The sequence below is a fragment of the Portunus trituberculatus genome, chromosome 46 (assembly GCF_017591435.1).
Source record: "Portunus trituberculatus isolate SZX2019 chromosome 46, ASM1759143v1, whole genome shotgun sequence".
Lineage (NCBI taxonomy): Eukaryota > Metazoa > Arthropoda > Malacostraca > Decapoda > Portunidae > Portunus > Portunus trituberculatus.
The window spans coordinates 15,191,447-15,213,084 of record NC_059300.1 but is presented as its reverse complement, the minus strand read 5'-3'; the positions used below and the strand labels follow the sequence as shown (position 1 = coordinate 15,213,084).

Here is a 21,638-nt window from a genome sequence, read left to right as displayed (position 1 = left end):
CTCTCAGAGAGCAGAACTGCTCCACCTCCTCGAACAATAGTGGGCTTAGAGCAGATCCTTGATAGAACTTGCTCCAATTTTAAACTCCTCCTGTGCTTTGGCTAATAATTAACTTATGATCTTATTTTCTGGTAGAGTGCCATAACAGCTATTGCAAGTCTGTGGTAACTTTTTTACATTATATCTAATGGGAAAAAATTGTTCACCAGCTATACAAATCACACTTCAAACAGCTTCCTGGACCAGATTGTATAAGAATAGTGAGATTCCACTGTAATTGTTTTATGCACAAACATTACTGTCAGATATAATTTTATAATTTTTTAACATATACTGTAGTCTCTGGTGCAAAAATAAATGTCTGTATTTTTTAGTAAGGTATTTTTTATGCTAAGAAAGAAATATCTTCATTACCATTCAAACCATTACATTTAGTCATCCATGAGACTTGGCACTCAGATGTCTGTATTTGAAGAATGATATGTCAAGACTTTCATATTCTTAAAGTCATGTGTCTTTGAATGTATAGCTGACTTTGGTTTCTGAAACCACTGAGTGAAATAAAAACTCTACATAAAAACAAAATCATTCACAATTACACAAAGAATTACCTTTTTTATTATTATTATTATTATTATTGTTATTATTATTATGGCTATAGCACCTGTAGGTATACTTGAAGAGTATGGGAAGTGCTGTCCAGCTTCCATCCATTGGCCAGCCAGGCAATTTTATTTATAGTGATACCCACATTAGGGCTCATATCAACACCCAAGCACATTTTTGGTGTAACCACCTAAATCCTGGGTATCATGGTGATAAGTGGGTAACTTTAAACCACTTGACAAATGACATAGCTTCAAAGCAGTATATGGTGGCATTCGAACCTATGCATTGATGTCTGCCCAATCCTATGCTCACCACCTTATCCACTATGCCACCACCTCCCTTACTAATGTTTACTAACTTTTTGGTTCTAGTTACTAAGAATAACTTATTTGTTGGTCTTTTTTTTTATCTGACATGAAATCACCATCACTGATCATTTCACTCTATTCCTAACTTGCCTCTGGACAGATAATACAAACTCCACTGGACACCAGCCAGGTGCCCTACTCACAGGCCATCATCCCAGCGCTGACCACACACATGCAGCACCTTCATCTCACTCATGGCTCTGTAAGTATGTCCTTTCTCAATGTGCTGATATAGGAACAGAAAAGATCAAAGTTCTCCTTACATTGTTATGAATCATGGAAAAATCATATCTTAGATTTAATATTTCTTCAAATAATTCTTGTGGTAATTTTTTTTTTTTTTTTTATAAAAGACTAAGAATGTACTTGAAAGTCATTTAAACTTATACAGTGTCATTCATTTTCAGAAATAGGGGTCATGGTAGATTGCATTTTTTTTTTTTTATTTATTTATTTACCCCATATAATCTAGAAAAAAAAATTTATCATTCCTATGTGGTGAACCAAAGTGTGGCTACTATATGATACTTGTTATTGAATACCATATTTGATGGCTCATAAGAAGCACATTGTCTCAAAAAAAAAAGTCTCAGGAAATCAGCCTGTGGCCTATAAGGCCACGGTTCAGTTTTGAAGCAATGGTTGGTGGTCAGTCTATGGCAACAGAGGCTATAAAATCAAACCCCAGACATCTTCACACATGTAAACAAAGTGATGATTGCTATTACACCACAAAATAACTCTTTCTTTAAAGGTAACAATACATATTAGTTCATACTTACTGGTAATTCACATAGAATGACACCAGTCAGGAAGAATTTCCAGACATCACATGAACCAAAACAAAACACGCAATCGGCGATCTTGATACTGGCAAGACTCCCTGCCTTCTTTACAGTGTTACTCCTTGAGATAAGACACACTTTCACACAATTAAAATTGCACCTATCATTTAACATTCTTGCCTTACATACATGTAAAAAGAATTATGAAAAAAGAAAAGCTATGATTATTATGCCTGTAGTCTCTCAAAGTCAGTGCTGACGCCATATGCCAGGTACATGTTTACATCTCACAAGATTGATACATAAGGTTACTAGCAAATATTGAAGTTTTTAAATACAAAATATTGGGATCTAATAATGATCTAATGTGAGTTTTCAAATATCAGGTGAAATCCTTAGATTCATATTCAGAGTTTAAATCTGCTCATTTACCTTTTTTTTTTTTTTTCTCAATGTCTACCAAAACTGGGTGCATCTTATGACCCCATCCTTCTTATGAGTCATTAAATATGGTACGTTTTCTTCTGAAATCTCACAATGTCAGACTAAGGAAGAGGAATTTTATAATTAGTTTCTTTTTATCTTTTATTCTCTACTTTACATACACATTCCACAACCCTATAATGTGTGTAATAAATAAATACTTTTTACATCACAAATACCTGTAGATAAACAAGAATTGTCAGTTCAGGAAAATGGTTGGATGTGCATGTGGCAACACCCCAAATCTCAAATGTGCCAAAATATTTATTGCCTTATATATATAAATATAAATATATATATATATATATATATATATATATATATATATATATATATATATATATATATATATTTTTTTTTTTTTTTTTTTTTTTTTCCCATTCCTCACCAATGCTGTAGTTCTCTGTTTCATTTTATTGCTTTGGTATTATATGCATGATGACATATGCATCAAGGAAAAAAATTCCTACTGAAGTATTCATTCCATAATAACAGTGAACCAAAAATATATGTTTATATATAAAGATTAATTCCTGACTAATCATAAACTTCCATGTTACTGTTAGTGACAAATCTTGTATATACAAACAAAATTTATGGATGTCTAAAGGCTCTGAAAAAAAAAATCGTATATATACATACTAAACACTTCTCAATCAATCAATCATCTATCATGGGAGGCATACGTTTGGGGGGCACGTTGCCTCACCTACCCTATGGTGCCACTCCAGGCGGTCACGCTTCACGAGTCTCCTTGCAGGCTCCCTTCCTATGCCAAGTAACTCCCAGCAAGAGGTATCGACTTGCCGCAGCCATGAGTTCTGTGGACGTCCCCTTGGCCTCCTCCATGCTGGGTTATCCCTTTCGGAGATAACCCGATATGCAGGATCGGCTTCCAGGTAGCGTACCACATGCCCATATAGTCGCAGGTGACGTTGACAGACTATGCTGGTAATCGGCCTCGAATCAGTCTCACTGAGCAATCGCTGATTTGATACAAAGTCATACCAGCGGTACCCCATGATCCTGCGAAGGCATCTAGTACCAAAAACATCAATCCGCCTCTTCAGATCGGTGTTCAGCGTCCATGTCTCACAACCATAGAGTAAGACAGGGATCACCAGCGTCTTGAAGATCCGAATCTTCGTTTGTCTGCACAGGTACCGACAACGTCAAATTCTTGTGTTGAGCGAGTCCATAACGCTGTGGGCCAGGCTACTCCGCCGTACAACTTCCTGGCTCGACCCACCGTCGTTACGCACTACACTACCAAGGTATGTGAAATTTTGAGAGATCTCAATGCCCTCACCACACGCATGAACAGAATGTACTGTTTCATTCAGTAAGTCTCCAAACACCTGAACCTTGGTCTTGGGCCAGGAAACCTGGAGTCCCAGAGGCTTCGCCTCCTCGTGCAGTGCCTCTAGAGCCATTACCAGAACCTCCAGTGACTCGGCAAAGATTACTGCATCATCAGCAAAAACAAGATCTGTAATTTCAGTATTGCCGACAGATGCTCCACAATGACTTTGGTCTACAACTCTGCCTAGCACCCAGTCCATCCAAATGTTGAAAAGTGATGAAGCAGGCACACATCCCTGCCTTACTCCCATGTTCACAGGGAAGAAGCTGGACATGCCCCCTCCACACTTCACAGCACTCACAGTCCCAGAGTAGAAGCCAGCTAATAGACCAATAATCCTTGCAGGAATCCCAAGGAGATGCAGAAGATCCCAGAGTGTCTCTCAATGCTCTGAATCAAATGCCTTCTTAAGATCAACATAGGCTGCAAGCATCCTTTATCAAAACTCACGTCAGCGCTCCACCAGTATGTGAAGCGCTAGGATCCAGTCAGTTGTTGACTTACTGGGTGTGAATCCAGACTGTTCAGGTCTCTGGTGTTTCATCAGGTGACTGCGAATACGCATCAACAGCAAATGAGCAAGCACTTTGCCTGGTATGCTGAGCAGTGTTATACCATGGTAGTTGTTGCAGTCCTGACAGTACCATTTCCCCTTCCAGTTAGGGATGGCCAATCCCTTTTTCCAGTCAGGAGGAATGGTACCTTAATGTCATACAGCAGTCAAGACAGCATGTAACTCACAAATCACTGCCTCACTCCCCACTTTGAGCAGCTCCACACTGATGTTACAGATGCCAGCTGCCTTTCCACCCCTCAACTTTGCCACAGCCTCTTTGATATCATCAATGGAGGGTGCAGTTTTGTCAATGGGTGGATCAGCATCCAGCATCAGTAACCCTGCAGTTTGGAGCTGTCCAGTTGGAGGATCCACCATGAACAGCTTCTCAAAGTACTCAGCCCAACAAGCCATCTGCCCATCTGCCTCCGATACAAGGCGGCCATCTGCTATTCAGATAGTGCTCGCCTGAAATGTAGACTTGGAGCGGAGTTTCTTCAAGGCTTGATTGGCATTTAAATGACACTGTACATCCTCAGTGAGACCCCTGACATACCTCTCCTCATCTCTCCTCAGGAGAGCTCTAGTCCTACATGACAGAGCTCTATACTGATTGCAGTTCCCAGCAAGTCTAGCAGTGCAACTCTCCTCAATACTGTCCACCATCTCTACTGAGGCGAAGCCACTCCGTGACCTTGGGCGCTCCCTAACGCATTCCTTGGCAGCCTTGAGAATCTCACATTTGAAGGTATCCCAGAGCTCTACCGGGTCCTCAATGGTGTCAAGCACTCCAAACCGATTGGAGATTGTCACTCCATACTCCTGGGCACATGTCAAGTCCTTCAATTTCCCAAGATGAAGCACAGTGTCGTTCACTCTTGGAGGCTTTTTTGGACTTGACATGCAGAGTGTAGCAACAACAAGCCTGTGATCAGTTGCAAAGAACTCGGCACTCAAAAAAACCCTGCAGTTCTGAAGGATCCTCCAATGAGTACTAACAAGGATATGATCGATCTCCTTCGCTACGCCTCCAGCATTGCTATACTAAGTCCAGTGGTGCAGTGCTGGTCTCTGCAATTCTCAACCTTCTGGGTCTTGCAAGATTCAGAAGGAAAGAGCTGTTGTCATTCCTGGTACCAGAGCCATGGGGACCAACAAATAGCTCTCTCAGTGCCAGTAACAGCATTAAAGTTGCCTAAGACAATAAGTGCGTCACAACAGGAACACTGATCAAGTACAGAGTCGAGTTTGGCATAGAACATCTCCTTCTCTTCAGTTTCACACACCTTGGTAGGAGCGTATACCACAACAACAGACATGAAGCCTAGACTGTTCTTCAGCCTTAGTCGCATTATACACTCATCAACTGGAGTAACCTCAACAACGGACGGCTGCAGTCTGCTGGAGATGTCTATGGCTACTCCCTTGACATGGTGACCATTTCTCGTGCTGGACCAATAGTAAATAAAACCCTTGCTACTGGTCTTGCCATTGCCAGGCCTCCTTGTCTCAGAGAGTCCCACCATATCCACCTTCAGTCTACTGAGCTCATCTGATGGATGAGATAGTTGTTTATCCTCTGAGAGGCGCAGGACTTTCCAGGAGCCTACACGTAGAACCCTCTGAAGGTTTACCCCAGGAATGGTCTGATGGGCAGGCACCATGTATGCAACCCCATTGGCAACCCCAAAGTTAGAAATATGGCGAGGGGATCCTCCCGTCCCTCTCAAGACACGGATCTTGCAAGCTTTCCCCTGCATCCGTTATACGGGTAGGCAACCCCCTCTGGTGCCTTGACACCCAAGGGGTTTGCACGGTCAGACCCCTCAGCAGAACCAGATCAGGATTGTGGCTAGAGGCTCGACCCTGACCTCTGCCTCTAACTCTGGTAGCAGCTGTGGATTTTTTTTACAGGGAGGGGTTGCAAGCCCCACCCTAACCAGTTAGGTCAGCCTTGGGCAGGGACACTGGTATCCCTGAAGGTAAAAACCCTGGCTGCCCAAGAAAGGACAGAAAGGGAGGCAAAGACAGCAGAAACAGAAGGGGACTGAGCTATGGGATGTAGAGGGCACTCACTCCTCACTTAGATAGAATCCACCCACCACATAAGGTACATATACGTACCTCTCAAGGAGGTACATTTGTGTACGTTCTAAACACTGTATGGGTTAATATAAGACTGAAAAAGGATTTATGAGATAATTTGAGGGTTGTTTTCTATCATACCGAGAGGGTCGTCTTTTGTATTGTTGCTCTATATTCTATATTCTACTAAGAGTGTGGGTTCGAGACCAGTTTATTCTTCTTTCTTATTTCCTATTTCCTGTTCTGCAAGTGGTGATAGGGATTCACAGATGCAGTGTCAGTTTGCTTTTTGGTGGCATCTGCATTTGGGATGTGTAGTGACTGGCAAACAAAATTAACCTCATTTGTCACAAACTCCAGTTGTGGGAACCCCATTAACCTGCATGGGTGATGAAGTGGTCTTGTTTAAGGCTTTTTAGGCATCTGCATTTTCTCATTATCTTCCCATAAAACGTAAATTCCTTGTTTCTGAGCATCTCAAGAATCTTACAATATAGAGGTCCAGTACACCATACTCCATACTCATGATGGATTGGATGTTGATAGGTATTGCATGGGCCAACGGTTTATGTGGAAATTATTAACTTTAGTTCTAGGACATCAAGTTCTCTTAGCCCAACCAAACATTGAACATTGATTATTGTATACATTCACATTGTGTAGACTTTCTGTTGTCTCAACTTTCCCTTTACATTTCTTAGTTTCTCATTTGTGAGATTTTCATTTGATGACCTGTTGTATCATATCTCTGCTATCTCTTTCAGTGATAGGTTATAGGAACAGCTATCAAACGTAGACAGTGATAATTGATGGAAACTTTCCTACCTCCCACATTGTGGTCTGTATTGTTTTGTAGTGCTGTTAGCTCAGTTAGTTCACCATTTATTCAACCTCTTGACATGAGGTGTTAAGTAAGTGTCTTTGTGTTTCTTGCATACCATACAAGGCAGCTGGATAATTTGGCACTAAGGATCTTGTCTAGGATTCCTTATGACTAAACCAAGATGTTAATCCTTCTCTTGGGAAATTAGTGTATTAACACCTTCAGTACTAGGATGCATTTTGATCACGAGTTTTGGTATGATTAGACAATTTTATTTACATTAGGAAGGGTCTGTGGAAGTCAGAAGGTCAGTAGCCAGAGTCTTCATTATTTTAATCCCCACCTAAGTTTCTAAAGTTTTATAAAATCACCAAATAGTAAGCAGAATAAATATGAAAATGTGTCATGGTACTGAAGGGGTTTATTACTGTGGGTAGGTTTGGTACTTTTGAAACTTAAGGGGACCGTCTGGTGGCCATGGTATCGAAAAATCTGAAAAAAATTGAAAATCCCCAAAACACCACCAGAGCATTCCCAAACATATGGCAACATAGTGATGGAGTATTTTGAGGAAATACGTAAAATACGTGAGGTATTTAAACTTTAAAGGGCCCCTGCCACACCCACCGCAGCCCAGGGCTTCCCCCTTCCCCACTCTCTGTACCGTAAATGATGATAATAAGCACGGAAAAAGCCATGGAAAGTGGTTTCTTTGGTAAGGAAAGATGGACGCTGGCAACTCAGTACTATGGCATACACAGGAACACACCCTCTCCCCTTCCATTTCACTGATTCAGTGTCTATGTGACTGCGATGGGAGGAGAATCTATTTGAGTATCTCGCCCGTTATTTCACACCTTGCAAGCCACAATCCAGCCTATTTTACTTGCCTATTTTGCCTTACAATATCTAAACAAACGGTGCAAGTGGAAATTACAAGTTGTAGTGACCATGCATGGATGGGAGACACCCTTGCCTTCCAGCGACTAATAACTACCATCATTGTAGGGGCGGCCAGATGCCATATGAGTTGTACTGAATATTCTAAACATGCCTAAAAAGGATATATGATGCACATGGTGGTGCATGAGCACCAAATATCCAACCCAAATAAATGTACAGGGTCATAGAGGACGAAAATGACATCTCTGGGTTTTTTTGCCTTTTTCTCAGTTTCCACTTTTTATCATTCAAATCGAATCTTCTCCCATATTTCTCAACAGATTTTCAATTTTGAGGTATCATTATGAAGCTCAATGATGCTGCTACATTTTCACCTCATAGAATTTTTTTTTTTTTAAGTGCTGCAATATAATTTTATATTTATATAAAAAAAAGAATTTTAGATAAAAAATTCATAATGGCCATCAAAATAAAAAAATAAAAATTCTATGAGGTTAAAAGTTTTGGTATACGACATACTTCATATCCGTTCTGGCAAAATTGAAATATGTCCTCTAGTGACAAATTTTATAAGAAAAATATTTGTTTCAAAAAATTGATTTTTTATTTTTCATGCAGTTATTTATGGGTCAATTCGCTTGTAACTACTAAACTAACATCATGTAATAAATATCTATCAGTGAAAAAAATAATTACCCACGTACCTCTTTATTTTCGATTTTTCAAAAACCTCACCTCACGGTCCCCTTAAAGGAGAAAGATTAGGAAAATGGTAATGAAATATAAGTTGAACAAAGATTAATAGGAAAGGTGAATCTGAGCTTTAAAGGGTGAGCTGAAAGAGTAAAATGACAAAGAAGAAATAAGTTTACAGCTAGAAGGTTTCCAAAAGCTGCTTATGTGACTTCTAAATTGACAGATAATTACAATTTGAATAAATTAAATGAAGAATCTTAGAATTTGAATACAATAGAATATTTAGCCTGCTATCCAGGAAAGCAAACAATATGTAGCACTTAACAAAGCTTGTTGATTTTCACATGATTTTGCTTAATTTTTCAATATATATTATATTATTTTATTAATGTAACAGAGTATGAGAGAATGCAGTTAGCTGCCAGCAACTTCTCTTCTGGTATGCACTCAAACACCATATCCCTTGTAGCTTTCCCAAACTTCCCTTACTTGACTGTTTCTCCCAATCCTCCTTTCCTCAAATTGTTATTATATTATGTTTCCAGCCAGGAGGGTATTTGAGTGGAACATACCCTGCCTCTCCTTATCCCCCCATGATGCAACCCATGGCCATGATTGATGATACCACTGCGCACTCTCCAGACGAGTACCAGCCCTACCCTACCACACCCGGCCCTGTCCAGTGCCAGCAGCAGCCTAAGTAACACTGTGAGTTGAAGTTGTATCCAGTGTCATCAACTCATCTTTGAGTTTTTTTTATGTATTTATTTATCCATTTTATTTATTCTTAAGTGTTGCTTTGTCATTAGTCTTTTTCATATTTAAAGAAACCAATCAAGTAATATAACAATGTCAGTCATTGCTAGAAGTGTGGCTTTCTACTGATATTTTTAAACTGTTCACAACATTGTTTCAACTTAAAGGCCTGTGTGACTGGTTTCTTCATGAGGTTTGCTCTTCTCAACTAGTGGCTTAGCCTTACCTGAAGGGAGCACTCCTTGCTTCATTGGCCACCAAAGTATTGAAATTGACACCTTTTCCATTGTTTCATTATTCAAATCAAAATTAGCACTGCCAATATTTCCATCTCTAGTGCATCTTACCACTGTGTGCTTTACTATAGTCATCCATATGTTCCACTGTTTTCAAATGGATCTGTAAACAGATTTTGAAGCTTCTTCTGGTCATGTGCAAGTAGAGTTGTATCTCCTTAAGATAATAAATTTCTTACTTCCCACTTTCCTGTCTCATTTCTTCTACTTAAAGTTATTTAGATTCTAGTTAAAGTTATTTAGATTTTCTTTAAAGTTTTTCTTTATTAATTTTGTTATGACATTCATCTCCTTCTTACTTTATTGAAGTAATAATTGTACTAAATTGGGAAGTCAAGTGGACACTACTGTGCAATACTCAGCTTGCATCTGAAAGATTTCAAATTCAATCCTGGCTCTCATTGGGAGGTGTATCACTCGTATTCCTAATCAGTGCTGTATGGCCATGTTGTCTTTATGCTATGACTTGGTTTCCATCATTTTTACTTTCTTTATTTTGATACTGCATCAAGAATCTGAAATCCCATCACTCAGTATTTGTGTTCTAAAGTATAAAAGAGACATGTTAGAACTTCAAGTTCTGTTAATCAAGGATCAGAGCTTAATTGCACTAATGTAGAAGCTATGAGTTACATGGAGTAGAAGTGAATAGTTCTTGAATTATTTTATAAAAGAAAAAAAAATCATTGTATGATAGAATGAGGTTGTAGTTCATCCTTCCCTTTTGATATGCTTGCTTGGTTACTTTAATGTTTTAATCATGTTACTTATTTCTTTTATATCTTGCAGGTGTTGAACTAGGTCATCTCATTAGCCACTATCTTGTCCTTCTGAAGTGGGGAAGCCCTATCCAAGAATCACGGTGTTTGGGCTCTGTGGGCCACAGTCTCATGTCAGTACAGTAGTGTAACTATCGCCTCAACTAACTCAACACTACAGCAGGGGACTGTGCTGGAAAAATCACAGTCCACAATTCATGTGTCTTGTCCTTGTATATCAATCAATTAGAAAAAAATATTAAAAAATAAAGAAATTGGCCTCAAAACTCCCATCATCTCTGTAAGAAAAGCAAAAAGAATTATATAGCATGAGTGCTGGCAACACTGTGGTCTGAGCACCACAGATTGCTGAAGTCAGGCCTGCCAGAAGAATGTAGGTGGGCAGCCCCATCTGCTGAGGCTGCCCTGGGCTTCCTACTACACCCAGCCAGCCAGTCACAAAATGCAAGAAGAGTTTCCCTCGCCCAGGCAGGTGGGTTGGTCCTGCGTCCAGGCAGTGTGGGACCTGTGATTCAGTTAGACACAAGTGTAGAATGACTAGCTTAGAACATTTCTTTAAGTAAGCAAGTGCAAACTTATGGATCAATAAAAGAAATTGCATTATTTCCCAAGTTCTTGTTGATCTGTGGAATATATTAGAATCATCCCTTCAGTTTAAAGGAAAATAAAATTAAGAATGTCTTGAAACTTGTGATCTACTTCTACATCTTGACTATCTATTGTTTCTATAGCTCAATGCTGTCCATGAAATATCTTACCTTTGATGCTGTTATTTATTTGGTTTTGAGTAAACCCTCCCAGAGCTGCCTAACTGCATGTCATGAATGAAGACAGGCCTCTTCATTATGTGTATGTATATGTATGCAATCAGTTTTGTTTACAATTGCTAGAAGTTTTAGCTGATCCTTCACTTGGGTTAAATGACTGGTCTTTGTCCCCCAGAGCCTATTTTTCACACAGTTGACCGACCATGGTCTTACATAGTCCTTGGCTGCCTTCCAAACCAGTAAAAAGTAGACAAGAACTAAAGTAGAAATTGATGTCAATTGTTACTTGGAGGCAACTCACTTAGCCTCTACCCAGAGTGGAGGCTGTGGCTTGCTGGGAGGCAGGCAGCCGGCCTGCCTTTCCCTGCAGCCATGCCCAACCGCAAAGTCACCCAGTATAGTTAAGTAGGAAATTAAAAATATTACTTCCATTCAGTCATATTCCTTATAAGTATTTTGCCAAGTATACATAAGGTTCATAAATTATTGTTTATATTGCAATTAGGAAAGGGAAAATTAATATAAATCTATTCAGCAATTTTTACATTGAAAGCACTTGTACATATAATTTCCAGTACATAAATTAGAAACAAATTATTTATTTTCTGATACAGTAAAAATAGGTGGAAGCATTATACCCTACCACTACTACTACCTTGGTAACATTTTCTTAAACATGCCATGTGGAAGAATTTTCAATGCTTTATCAATGCAAATCTGGCTCCATGATATTTATGCTTACTATTTGAGTGGCTGCCTGAAAACTGTGGTTCTACTATACTAATAAAAAGTTCCCCTTTTCCATAAGAGAAAGACGAGGAAGGTTGAGGGGATGATATTCAGAAATCATGTAGAATCAGTTTTCCTGTATCGGCCCGAGAGATGCACTCATGAGCCTTGCTGATGCATCTTCACAGCACTGCATAACATTGGTCTTTCACTGTTGTGGCTGTTTAGTTGTGATAATTTGATTTGTCTTGATGTATTTATGGTGATTCAGAAAGACTTAAGCTTCTTGTTTTTCATTTTATTTTGTCTTTTATTCCAGATTTGTTTCTCCCTCTTTTATCTTATTTTTCCTTTTTGTTCCCCAGATTCTCTCTCTCTCTCTCTCTCTCTCTCTCTCTCTCTCTCTCTCTCTCTCTCTCTCTCTCTCTCTCTCTCTCTCTCTCTCTCTCTCTCTCTCTCTCTCTCTCTCTCTCTCTCTCTCTCTCTCTCTCTCTCTCTCTCTCTCTCTCTCTCTCTCTCTCTCTCTCTCTCTCTCTCTCTCTGTACTTTTCTTCCACTCTAATTTTTTCAAGCCTTCTTCAGTGATTTTGGTTATAGCAATGTAACAGCACCAACAGTAATTAGGCTAACAACAATTCAGGGGAGAATATGCAGCCTCACCTCACACCAACACTTAGAGAGGAGACACTAGTGTTCTGCAGGAACTCCTCTACTCAGCCATAGAGTAGAACAACTGCTGAATTGTGCAGTTTTCACCATCAGCACTACTCTCACACCATTCATCATTTGTTAGTTGGAAGACTCAGTGATGGTGCGTGGAGGCAGCTTAGTTCCTAGTGCTAGTCTCGGGCAGGTCAGCTGATGGTAGCAGGACTGTTCCTCACATTACTTACATTCCACTGTATATTTCCTTCTTTGATCAATCCCATTTAGCAACTCTTTAATTTACTTTTCTTTTTCTGGCTGCTTCTTAGAGCAGTTTTGCATTTTCCTTTTTTAATAACTAAAAAGAAATATTGAATAGAGTAAAATAATAGTTTATTTTTTAAAAGCGTCAAGAAAGAAGACATATTTCCAGTTTTAGATATGTGCCTTTCTTCAGAGACATAAATTCATACAGGGACTCCCAGTAGTTGAAATCCATGCCAAAATCTTCTAGTGGATTCCAAAGTAATTTCATTATTATGGGTAAGAGAGGTTTTGCCGGTGCAGCCCGTGTCCCGCCCCTGTGTTGCCTGGGCCGGCAGCCCCTGCAGCATTTCCTTGTGTGGAAGTAGATGTCAAGCTGAGCAATCCCTATTGATTTGAAGTTCTGTGGAAGAATGTTGTTGAGTGCCTGTTGACTGATTTTATTTTAATTTAGGAAGGAAATGTATGGATAGAGATTTATTTTTACTTTTAAGTAGGGAGAAGATGAATATCAAACAAAATGCAATTGTGATACTTATAGAACATTTGAATGTAAATAGTTAACTAACCCATCCAGGGCCTCGGCACAGCTGGCCGGGTGATGGTCCATATGGTGGTGGTGGTGGTGGTGACGGTGATGGTGATGGTGATGATAGTAGTGGTGGTGGTAATGGTAGTAGTGGTGGTGGCAGCAAGCCCATCATGGGTAATGCTCCAACACTGGGGATTTGTTCTCCTTGGATGTGTCTTCAGATTGATGGACATTTTGGATGATTTAGTTGTCAGAGATTGGTTTATAAATTAACAAGAGAAGGCACATGCTCAATTGTTCAAAGATTGATCATGAGATTTTTTTTTTATTATTATTATTTATTTTGGTCATTTAAGTACAGAATGATTATTTTTGGTTGCATATTTCATATGCAATAGACATATATATTATAATGTTTATTCATTAAAGTGTTTCATATATATATATATATATATATATATATATATATATATATATATATATATATATATATATATATATATATATATATATATATATATATATATATATATATATATATATATATATATATATATATATATATATATATATATATATATATATATATATATATATATATATATATATATATATATATATATATACACACACACACACACACACACACACACACACACACACACACACACACACACACACACACACACACACACACATATGACAAAAGAAAAGAAATTATTGGTGAATATTTTAACTTTACTTTTTTTTTTTAATGTCATCAAAGTATGTTGAGTGATGTGGAATTCTGTCTTCCTTTGTTGAGGCCAGTGTGTGCTGCTGCAGATTTTATGAAAAAAAATTTTGTTGCTGCTTGGTGAATTGCTATGTTGATTTATCAAAAATGTAACAAAAAACAAATAATTCGTTTTATATAAAGTTTTAAGTTTAGCCATCCTAAGTCGTGTGTATGTGTGCATGTGGGAGATTGTGTTCTATTGAGTGCTACATTTTGTTCTTATATTATAATGAAAGGTTTTGAAGAATTACATGCAAATGGATGAGGTACAAGCAGACACAGTTGGTCTCAATGTTGGATGACAGCTGGGAAGAGAAAGCACCCGCACCTCGGGAGCAAGAGGTGAAGCTCAAGCAGTGAAGGCTGTGCCGGGCAGCTGGACTGGTGGAGTGTTGACACGTTCCTAATGTCTCGTGCTACACCGCAGCAGCCATACTCACAGCAGCAGCCCACCCCACCCACACAATAGGTATTACTGGCTGTTGAGTTCTCCTCCTCTGGACAGCCAGCAAGACAGGAATTCTGTGGAAGCTTTAAGTGGTGGGGGAAAACATGAGACTGAAAATGAAGGATCTATTCTAATGATTAGTGCTTAGTCAGATCAGTGTGACAAGGACTCTTGCTAGTGCTGTAAAGTAACAGGTGGAGTGACTAGTGTACTGTACAGCTAGATGATGTTATAAATAACCTATTGAGACTGTTGAAAGAATATAGGTTTATTTTGATAACAAGGCTTATTTTAATAAGAACTACATATACCTGACACACCAGCATGTACATAAGTGTCAAATGAAACAAATGTGTACATTTCAAATGATTACTAGATTTTTTTTAAGTGTCATCAAGGAAATTAAGTAAGGAGGCACAGTTGTACATACCATCTTCATTATCTGTGAAATGAAGACAATGTGCATCAGGACGACACAGCCAACTTGTTGAGGCGAGGACGAGAGGCCGGGCGGCTGTGCTGCCCCCGGCATTGCCACACCCACCCAGAGTCTCAATACATGAGAGAAGTGACTCATATGCTTAGTTTAGGGCCTGAAGACAGTGTAGCAGCCACAGGAGTACCAGTGAAGGCACGGGCCGCGTTATGTTCTGTGACTGCTGTGGCCGCAACACTCTACCTAGAGTTAAGGCACTTCCAAAGTTAAGAAAATGCAAAAAAGATGTGTTATTCAAAATCTGTGGCGTTGTGTTTTGTGAAAGTTTTTCTTCTTTTCTTTATTTTCAGTACACTTTCTTCACTGTGAATTTTGTGCAAACGAATCTAGATTTAAGAATTGTAGGGAAAAGATGTAGTTTTAAGGAAAGCCTTAGTTGTAAGTGTTAACAATAGACCTTTTCCTGAGCAGTCGTTATAGGTCAAAGGTGAGCAGGCTGGTCCTCCCCACACACCTTCCATAGGACACATATTGTGTACTTGTTGGTGGTGGCAAGCAGCATCCCAGCCTGGCCCTGTCTGCTCATCTTGTGACCGTGTACAGCTGCTTAGCTGCATCTCCCAGGGCTATTGAATAAGGTTAATCTTTCAAAAATGTGATTTTTTGCAAATTGTATATGAGATGAAAACCAAGTTGTAGAAAAAATGAATGTGCCCATTCCAAACGTCTTCCCTGTGCTCCGGAGGGGATGAGTATGGAGACCTTAGTAGTGTCCCCAGCGCCTCCCTGTTGCCCCGCACCCTCCTCCCCTCCCCCAGCCAGGCTCAGTCACTGACACATCTTCAGATGGAATTTTGTTTTCCTTTTCCAATTTTAGAAATGATAGAATTCAAGCCCACTAGAAATCTTGATTATGACATTTGAGTTTTCGGCATTTTATCAGATCCTCATTGAAATCAGAGGAGCAAGCACAGGATCCGAGGAGTGTGTGTATGTGAGGCTGCCTGTGTGTGTGTCCCTTTTGAGGGGGAAGGGGAAGGGGAACTTGCGAGGACTTGATGGGTTGAATACCTTATTTCTGTTAAGCTGATTAGTTTGTTAACCAAAGTATTGTTGATATCACCAAAGTCATATTTTATTACAACTTAATTAGTAGAAAATGAACAGATGCATCCTAAATTGCTATTAGTCAGGTTCTTGGGGCTAGAGTGTGGCCCCAACCTCAGCCAGCGCCAAACACCACCAGTACAAACCAACATTGGATCAATAGCTTGCTCAGCCATCACTCAACACTTGTTTTGTGAAAGGTTTGAAGATTAGACCTTTTTTTCTTGTAGCTGGACTAATTTTATTCAATGCATTGCCAACATGATCATATATATGTATGAGTATACCTGCAGTGATAAGTATGAACCACATTGTAAGAGGGGCATCATCAGCCTTGTCCAGCTGCTACAACTGGTGGCTCACTGCCATCACAGCAACTCCTGCCATGGATGAGCATGAGATATACAAGGAAAATCACATGCCTCTTACGTCCATGGTCACATAGGAGATGGCATCTGGGCGTACCAAATACAAGTTCACTGGGTTGAGCACTAATGTTGGAATGAGATGTCTGCCAAGTAGAGTTCACGTTAAGGATGGTATGTAGTAGGTTCCAGTGTACTAGGCTCAGAGGTGACTCCCCACGCCCAGTCTTCTCCACCCCTATCATATGGCCACCTAGCAGTGAGCACGGTAGTGATTGGAGTGAAGCTTCATATCGCATTGAGCCTGGGTAAAAGAAAGTCCAATGAGAGCTATTTTTGTATCCCCAGCCCCACAGATCCCTCCCACCCCAGCACCCTCAGATTTCAAGCAATATTATAGTCAACAGAAGGTCTTGAGGAAAAAGCAAGAAGGTGCATGTATGATGACTTAGGTTGGGACAACTGCTGGTGCTGTAGAACACTTAGGTTGGCTCCTGTTCCCAGATAGGATGAGTTGTATTGGTTATTAATTTTTCAGAGGTTTGCTTATCAGATCTAAAAAGAAAAAAAGAAAACTCCCATAACCCCAGACCAGACATGCAGAAGTATATTAAAACTTCACGTAACTTTCAAAATATCTCATGAGCTCTGCCCAAAACATCAGTTATTGGCTTTGAGAATTGGGAAAAATTTACACCAAGAAAGTAGAATTGAAAAATTGGCTATAATCTTGGTTATTTTTAGAATTTGTATTAGCAGGCAAGATCGTGTTCTTGTATACAAATATTATCATGATGGAGTGGGATGTTGGCTCAGCTGTAAGGAAAGGAGCAACATGGATGAGAGACAGGATGGGTGCCACAACCCTTCAGGGCCCTGTAGAAGCTTCATAATAGTCGGGCAGGGGAGTAGCCTGACATACTCCATGGGACTTATTTAGCAGGAGTGTACAGGTCTTTCGCTGGGACATGACCAACTCAGGTGACTAGTGTAAGATACATCGCCTTATGCCCTGGTTGTGTGGTGGCACCACATCTGCTCTCCTTCTTTGTCTGCTCATTCCTTCAATTAGACTAACCCTCTCTTCATATAGTTGATTGATTATATTTCAGTTTATTAAGTTATCCCTGTCATAACCCTGATGTCTCTTCTCATTGTCTTACCATACCTTGAACTGAGTTGTCTTTCATAACATTTAGTTAGGTATGTTTCATTTTGCTTGTAAAATTAATTCACAGTCTTCATTTTATGAAAAAAATTACTATCTTTTTTTATTTATTTATTATTTTTATTATTTCTTTTTTAAACCTATAGAGATTTTCCCTCCCTGCACTAGCCAGCATTAACTTGTCCTCAAGAAATAAGAAAAATAAGCCAGAGCTAAACAAAACATGGGAACTGGCCCATTGCAAGACATTAATTGAATTGACCACAACTTTCTCCCCAGTGTTCTCCACCTACTGAGGTGAATCAGATGACATGTTGGGCAGTTTCCACATCTCAGCTCACATGAGTCTTGCTTCATCCTATCTCATATTTCTATGTTCAAAATAAGGCCAATTTTCAAGCTTTAAAAGAGGTATGTGGCCTCATAGGATATGAGGATATGATGACCCACAACCGTTTTATGATTTTAACCTGAGTTGAACTTTGTGATTGATGCTGCAACAATTATGATATCTTAAAATGAGAGAATTCCTTATCTATAACTCAGCTAAGAATTACAGTTAATTTTCTATGTGACTCTTCTTTTTGTATATTTATTTGTATTTTGTTAATGAATACAGACAAACCAGTATACAGGAGCAGCACTTATGATTGTAATACACTTAATTGTATTGCATTCCTGGGAAGTATAATACATATAGTCATATACTTCATAATACATCTAAACTTGCACTTCTCTCATTGAGTGAGTTACAGTGAGGCTTCCCTTATGATTTTATTGACAAACCATCTTATATTTCGTTCATCAGATAAGGCAAATATTAATCCTATGATAAAAAAAAAAATGTATTGGCATTCACAACTGCCTGCTTGTTTGTGTTTGCTCAGATCCCGATTCTGTTATTTATTATTATTATTATTATTATTATTATTATTATTATTATTATTTATTGTTATTATTATTATTATTATTATTATTATTATTATTATTATTATTATTATTATTATTATTATTATTTTCTTTCTTACATCTAGTCCTTATAATATACATTTCCAGGGAAATCCAAATATATTGCGCTGGACATGGTCTTTAACCCCACTTAACACAAGCTGATAGGAGAATGAATGTCCATTGGGATAGGGGACAGAGGCAGATTGCATGCGCCTGTAGCTCACCATGAGAGAGGTACAGCCTCCCTCATCACACAGTATTTATAAAAAGCCCTTTGCTGACCCTGTACATAGGATTGACATGACCTTTATTTTGTCTTAATTTATACACAAGATTAGAATTTTGCTGACCAGAATGACTGGAGTTGTGGTTAATAGGGGCGAAGTTTGTGAATGGCAAATGAAACCACTGGTAACATATGCAAGACTCGTGACGCAACACTTTTCCTTTATTGTCACGGATGAGTGGAATGGCATGAAATATTATAAATAGTGATTCTTCAATGTGAAGTTAATATTGTTGACAGATGAAAGGACTAAATAAAAATTTTATGTTTAATATGCTGTACTTACTGTTCCCATTCCTAACAATTAACCATATAGAATACGTATTTCTATTGTATTTACTACTACTAAATTGGAACTTAGGAGTTATGCTGATGGCTGATGGTGCACGATTGAAAAGATCTATGGATGAAGGTATGAGATAAATGATTTGGTAGAGGGATTGTCATAAGCACAACTTCTAGGTAATTATACTTACTCTAAATAGATATGTTTATGGTAGAAAAAAAATTTATTAATGATGTTTGGGCAGTATCCTCCTTAAAGGCAATAATTGATATCCATAAAAAAATCATGTGTACTACTTTAGCTTATTATTATTATTATTATTATTATTATTATTATTATTATTATTATTATTATTATTATTATTATTGTTGTTGTTGTTGTTATTATTACTATTGCATTATTATTTTTTTTATTGTTATTTATAGTTTTATTTTTAGGTTCATCAGTTGTTCAAGAAGGTAAATGAACACGTTCAATTACCGCCTGAGAGAGAGAGAGAGAGAGAGAGAGAGAGAGAGAGAGACTAAAGGCGGGTTCACACGTGCTAATTTTCGACTGATTCCGACGCAAAATCGGTGCCTAGCGACTGGAGAAAGCAGTCGCAAAACAAGACCAACATGTCTTGTTAGTCGCTTTGCAATTTTATTTACGTCGTGACGTCACAGTAAGTTTTGAAAATGTGGTCTACAGATATAGAGATGTTTGAGTTGGTGAGGGAAAACAACACATCTGGGACCCTAGAAATGAATTATACAGTAAAAAAAAAAAAAAAAAAAAACGCAAATCGTCGTTCGACGGAATAGCTGCCACTCTACAAGAACTGTTTCCCTCAATGCAGGGTGTTGTTGGAGGTGAGGATTGAAGACTTGTAACTATCAGGATTTAATTGATCGCAATTGTTTATAGTCTTCTTAAGATTAACAGTTTTCTTATGACAAATGTAAACTAATTTAGAGTGTGGTAGACACTCCTTTCTTTAATTCTATTTAGCCAGGGAGTTATCCACAGGCATTTTATTTTCTGTTGACTCTTCCAGTACGCCAAAAGAAGAGCAACCACTACTTCATCATCGTCAGTGGAAGAAGACATCTTGGCGGGTAGTTGTTTGTTTGCACTCACTTCCAGGCGCTACGTGTGGCACTTTTCGACTAGAAGAGATGAGTCGGAAACTCTACCTTCGTAAAATTTCAGTCGCAAAATTGGCACGTGTGATCCGACCTTAATGAATAAATTGATAAAAGACAATATCAAAGGCCTTATGATACTCCACTCGAGTCTAGGAAGTGGAAGATAATACTGGTAAACTTGTATGACTAAAGTGAACAATATCATTTGGTGATTAGAAAATTTTCTGAAAAAAAAAAAGACAAGATGACGTGGAAAAGACAAGGAGGATGGAGGATGATTGTTGCTAAATATAGTGGTACATGTCTTTTTGTTTAGAAAATAACCAAAAATATCAAACGAGTTCAACGAGTATCTATTAGTATTAATCAATAAAGAAAATGCAATAAATAACTAAGTAGTTATAATACTGATAGTAGTAGGTAGTATGTGTTGTACTACACTGGTAGCAGCAGCAGCATTAGCAGTACCAGCAGCAACAACAGCAACAGTAATAGGCTAGTTGTTGTTGTAGCTACTAGCTCCGTAGTAATAGTAATAGTAGTAGTAGTAGTAGTAGCAGTAGTAGTAGTAGTAGCCTATTATATAAGTAGTAGTACTTAGCAGCAGTGGTGATAGTACCTAGTAGCAGTAGCAGTAGTAATAGTTGTAGTATAATCTGTTTCATCCATGAAGTCCGTTCTAAGTGTGGTAGATTTCAGAATTCCCATGAGTGCAGCGTTACCATTTCGACCAATTGTCAGATTAAAATTGTCTCCCCTAGATGCATCCGCACGCACCCCTCTCTCTCTCTCTCTCTCTCTCTCTCTCTCTCTCTCTCTCTCTCTCTCTCTCTCTCTCTCTCCTGTATAATATACTATATATTTTTTATCTATTTAATATTAATTTATTATTAATTTTCAACTTTTTTTCCACACCACCTACATAAATTAAGTAAAAATCGAGGTTGTAGTTTCCATCTTGGTTGGCAGCCGGAGAGGAAGCGAGGCGTGATCCGTGGCACTTGACCTGACTTGAACCGGGTGAGGGACCCAAGGGGACACGCTGACCACCACCACCACATCGTGGCAACATTTGAAAAAACCCTGTCACGTGTCACAGAATTTTCATAAATCATTGTTACAATCTTAAACTGCGACACTGACTGTATTATGTATTATGGCTTCCTTTACTATATACAGTATACATAAAATATAACTATTTTAAAATAGCACATGGATGGGAAATAAGAGAGAGAGACGCATGTAAG

The 21,638-nt window shown here is 38.6% G+C and overlaps 1 protein-coding gene across 8 annotated transcripts in view; it reads left to right on the top strand.

The window, feature by feature from the left end:
* LOC123520116 (RNA-binding motif, single-stranded-interacting protein 2-like) overlaps positions 1-11,189 on the top strand; it is a 221,726-nt gene extending 210,537 nt beyond the window's left edge. For 6 of the 8 annotated variants that reach the window (XM_045282042.1, XM_045282044.1, XM_045282038.1 and 3 more), the window contains 4 exons: positions 1,078-1,179; positions 3,406-3,519; positions 9,217-9,379; positions 10,513-11,189. In XM_045282042.1, the coding sequence (XP_045137977.1) occupies positions 1,078-1,179; positions 3,406-3,519; positions 9,217-9,375 (375 nt within the window). In that variant the 3' untranslated portion in view covers positions 9,376-9,379; positions 10,513-11,189. The remainder of the gene's footprint in view (positions 1-1,077; positions 1,180-3,405; positions 3,520-9,216; positions 9,380-10,512) is intronic. The other 2 variants (XM_045282041.1, XM_045282043.1) reach the window with 1 other exon arrangement.
* The last annotated feature ends 10,449 nt before the right edge of the window (positions 11,190-21,638 follow it).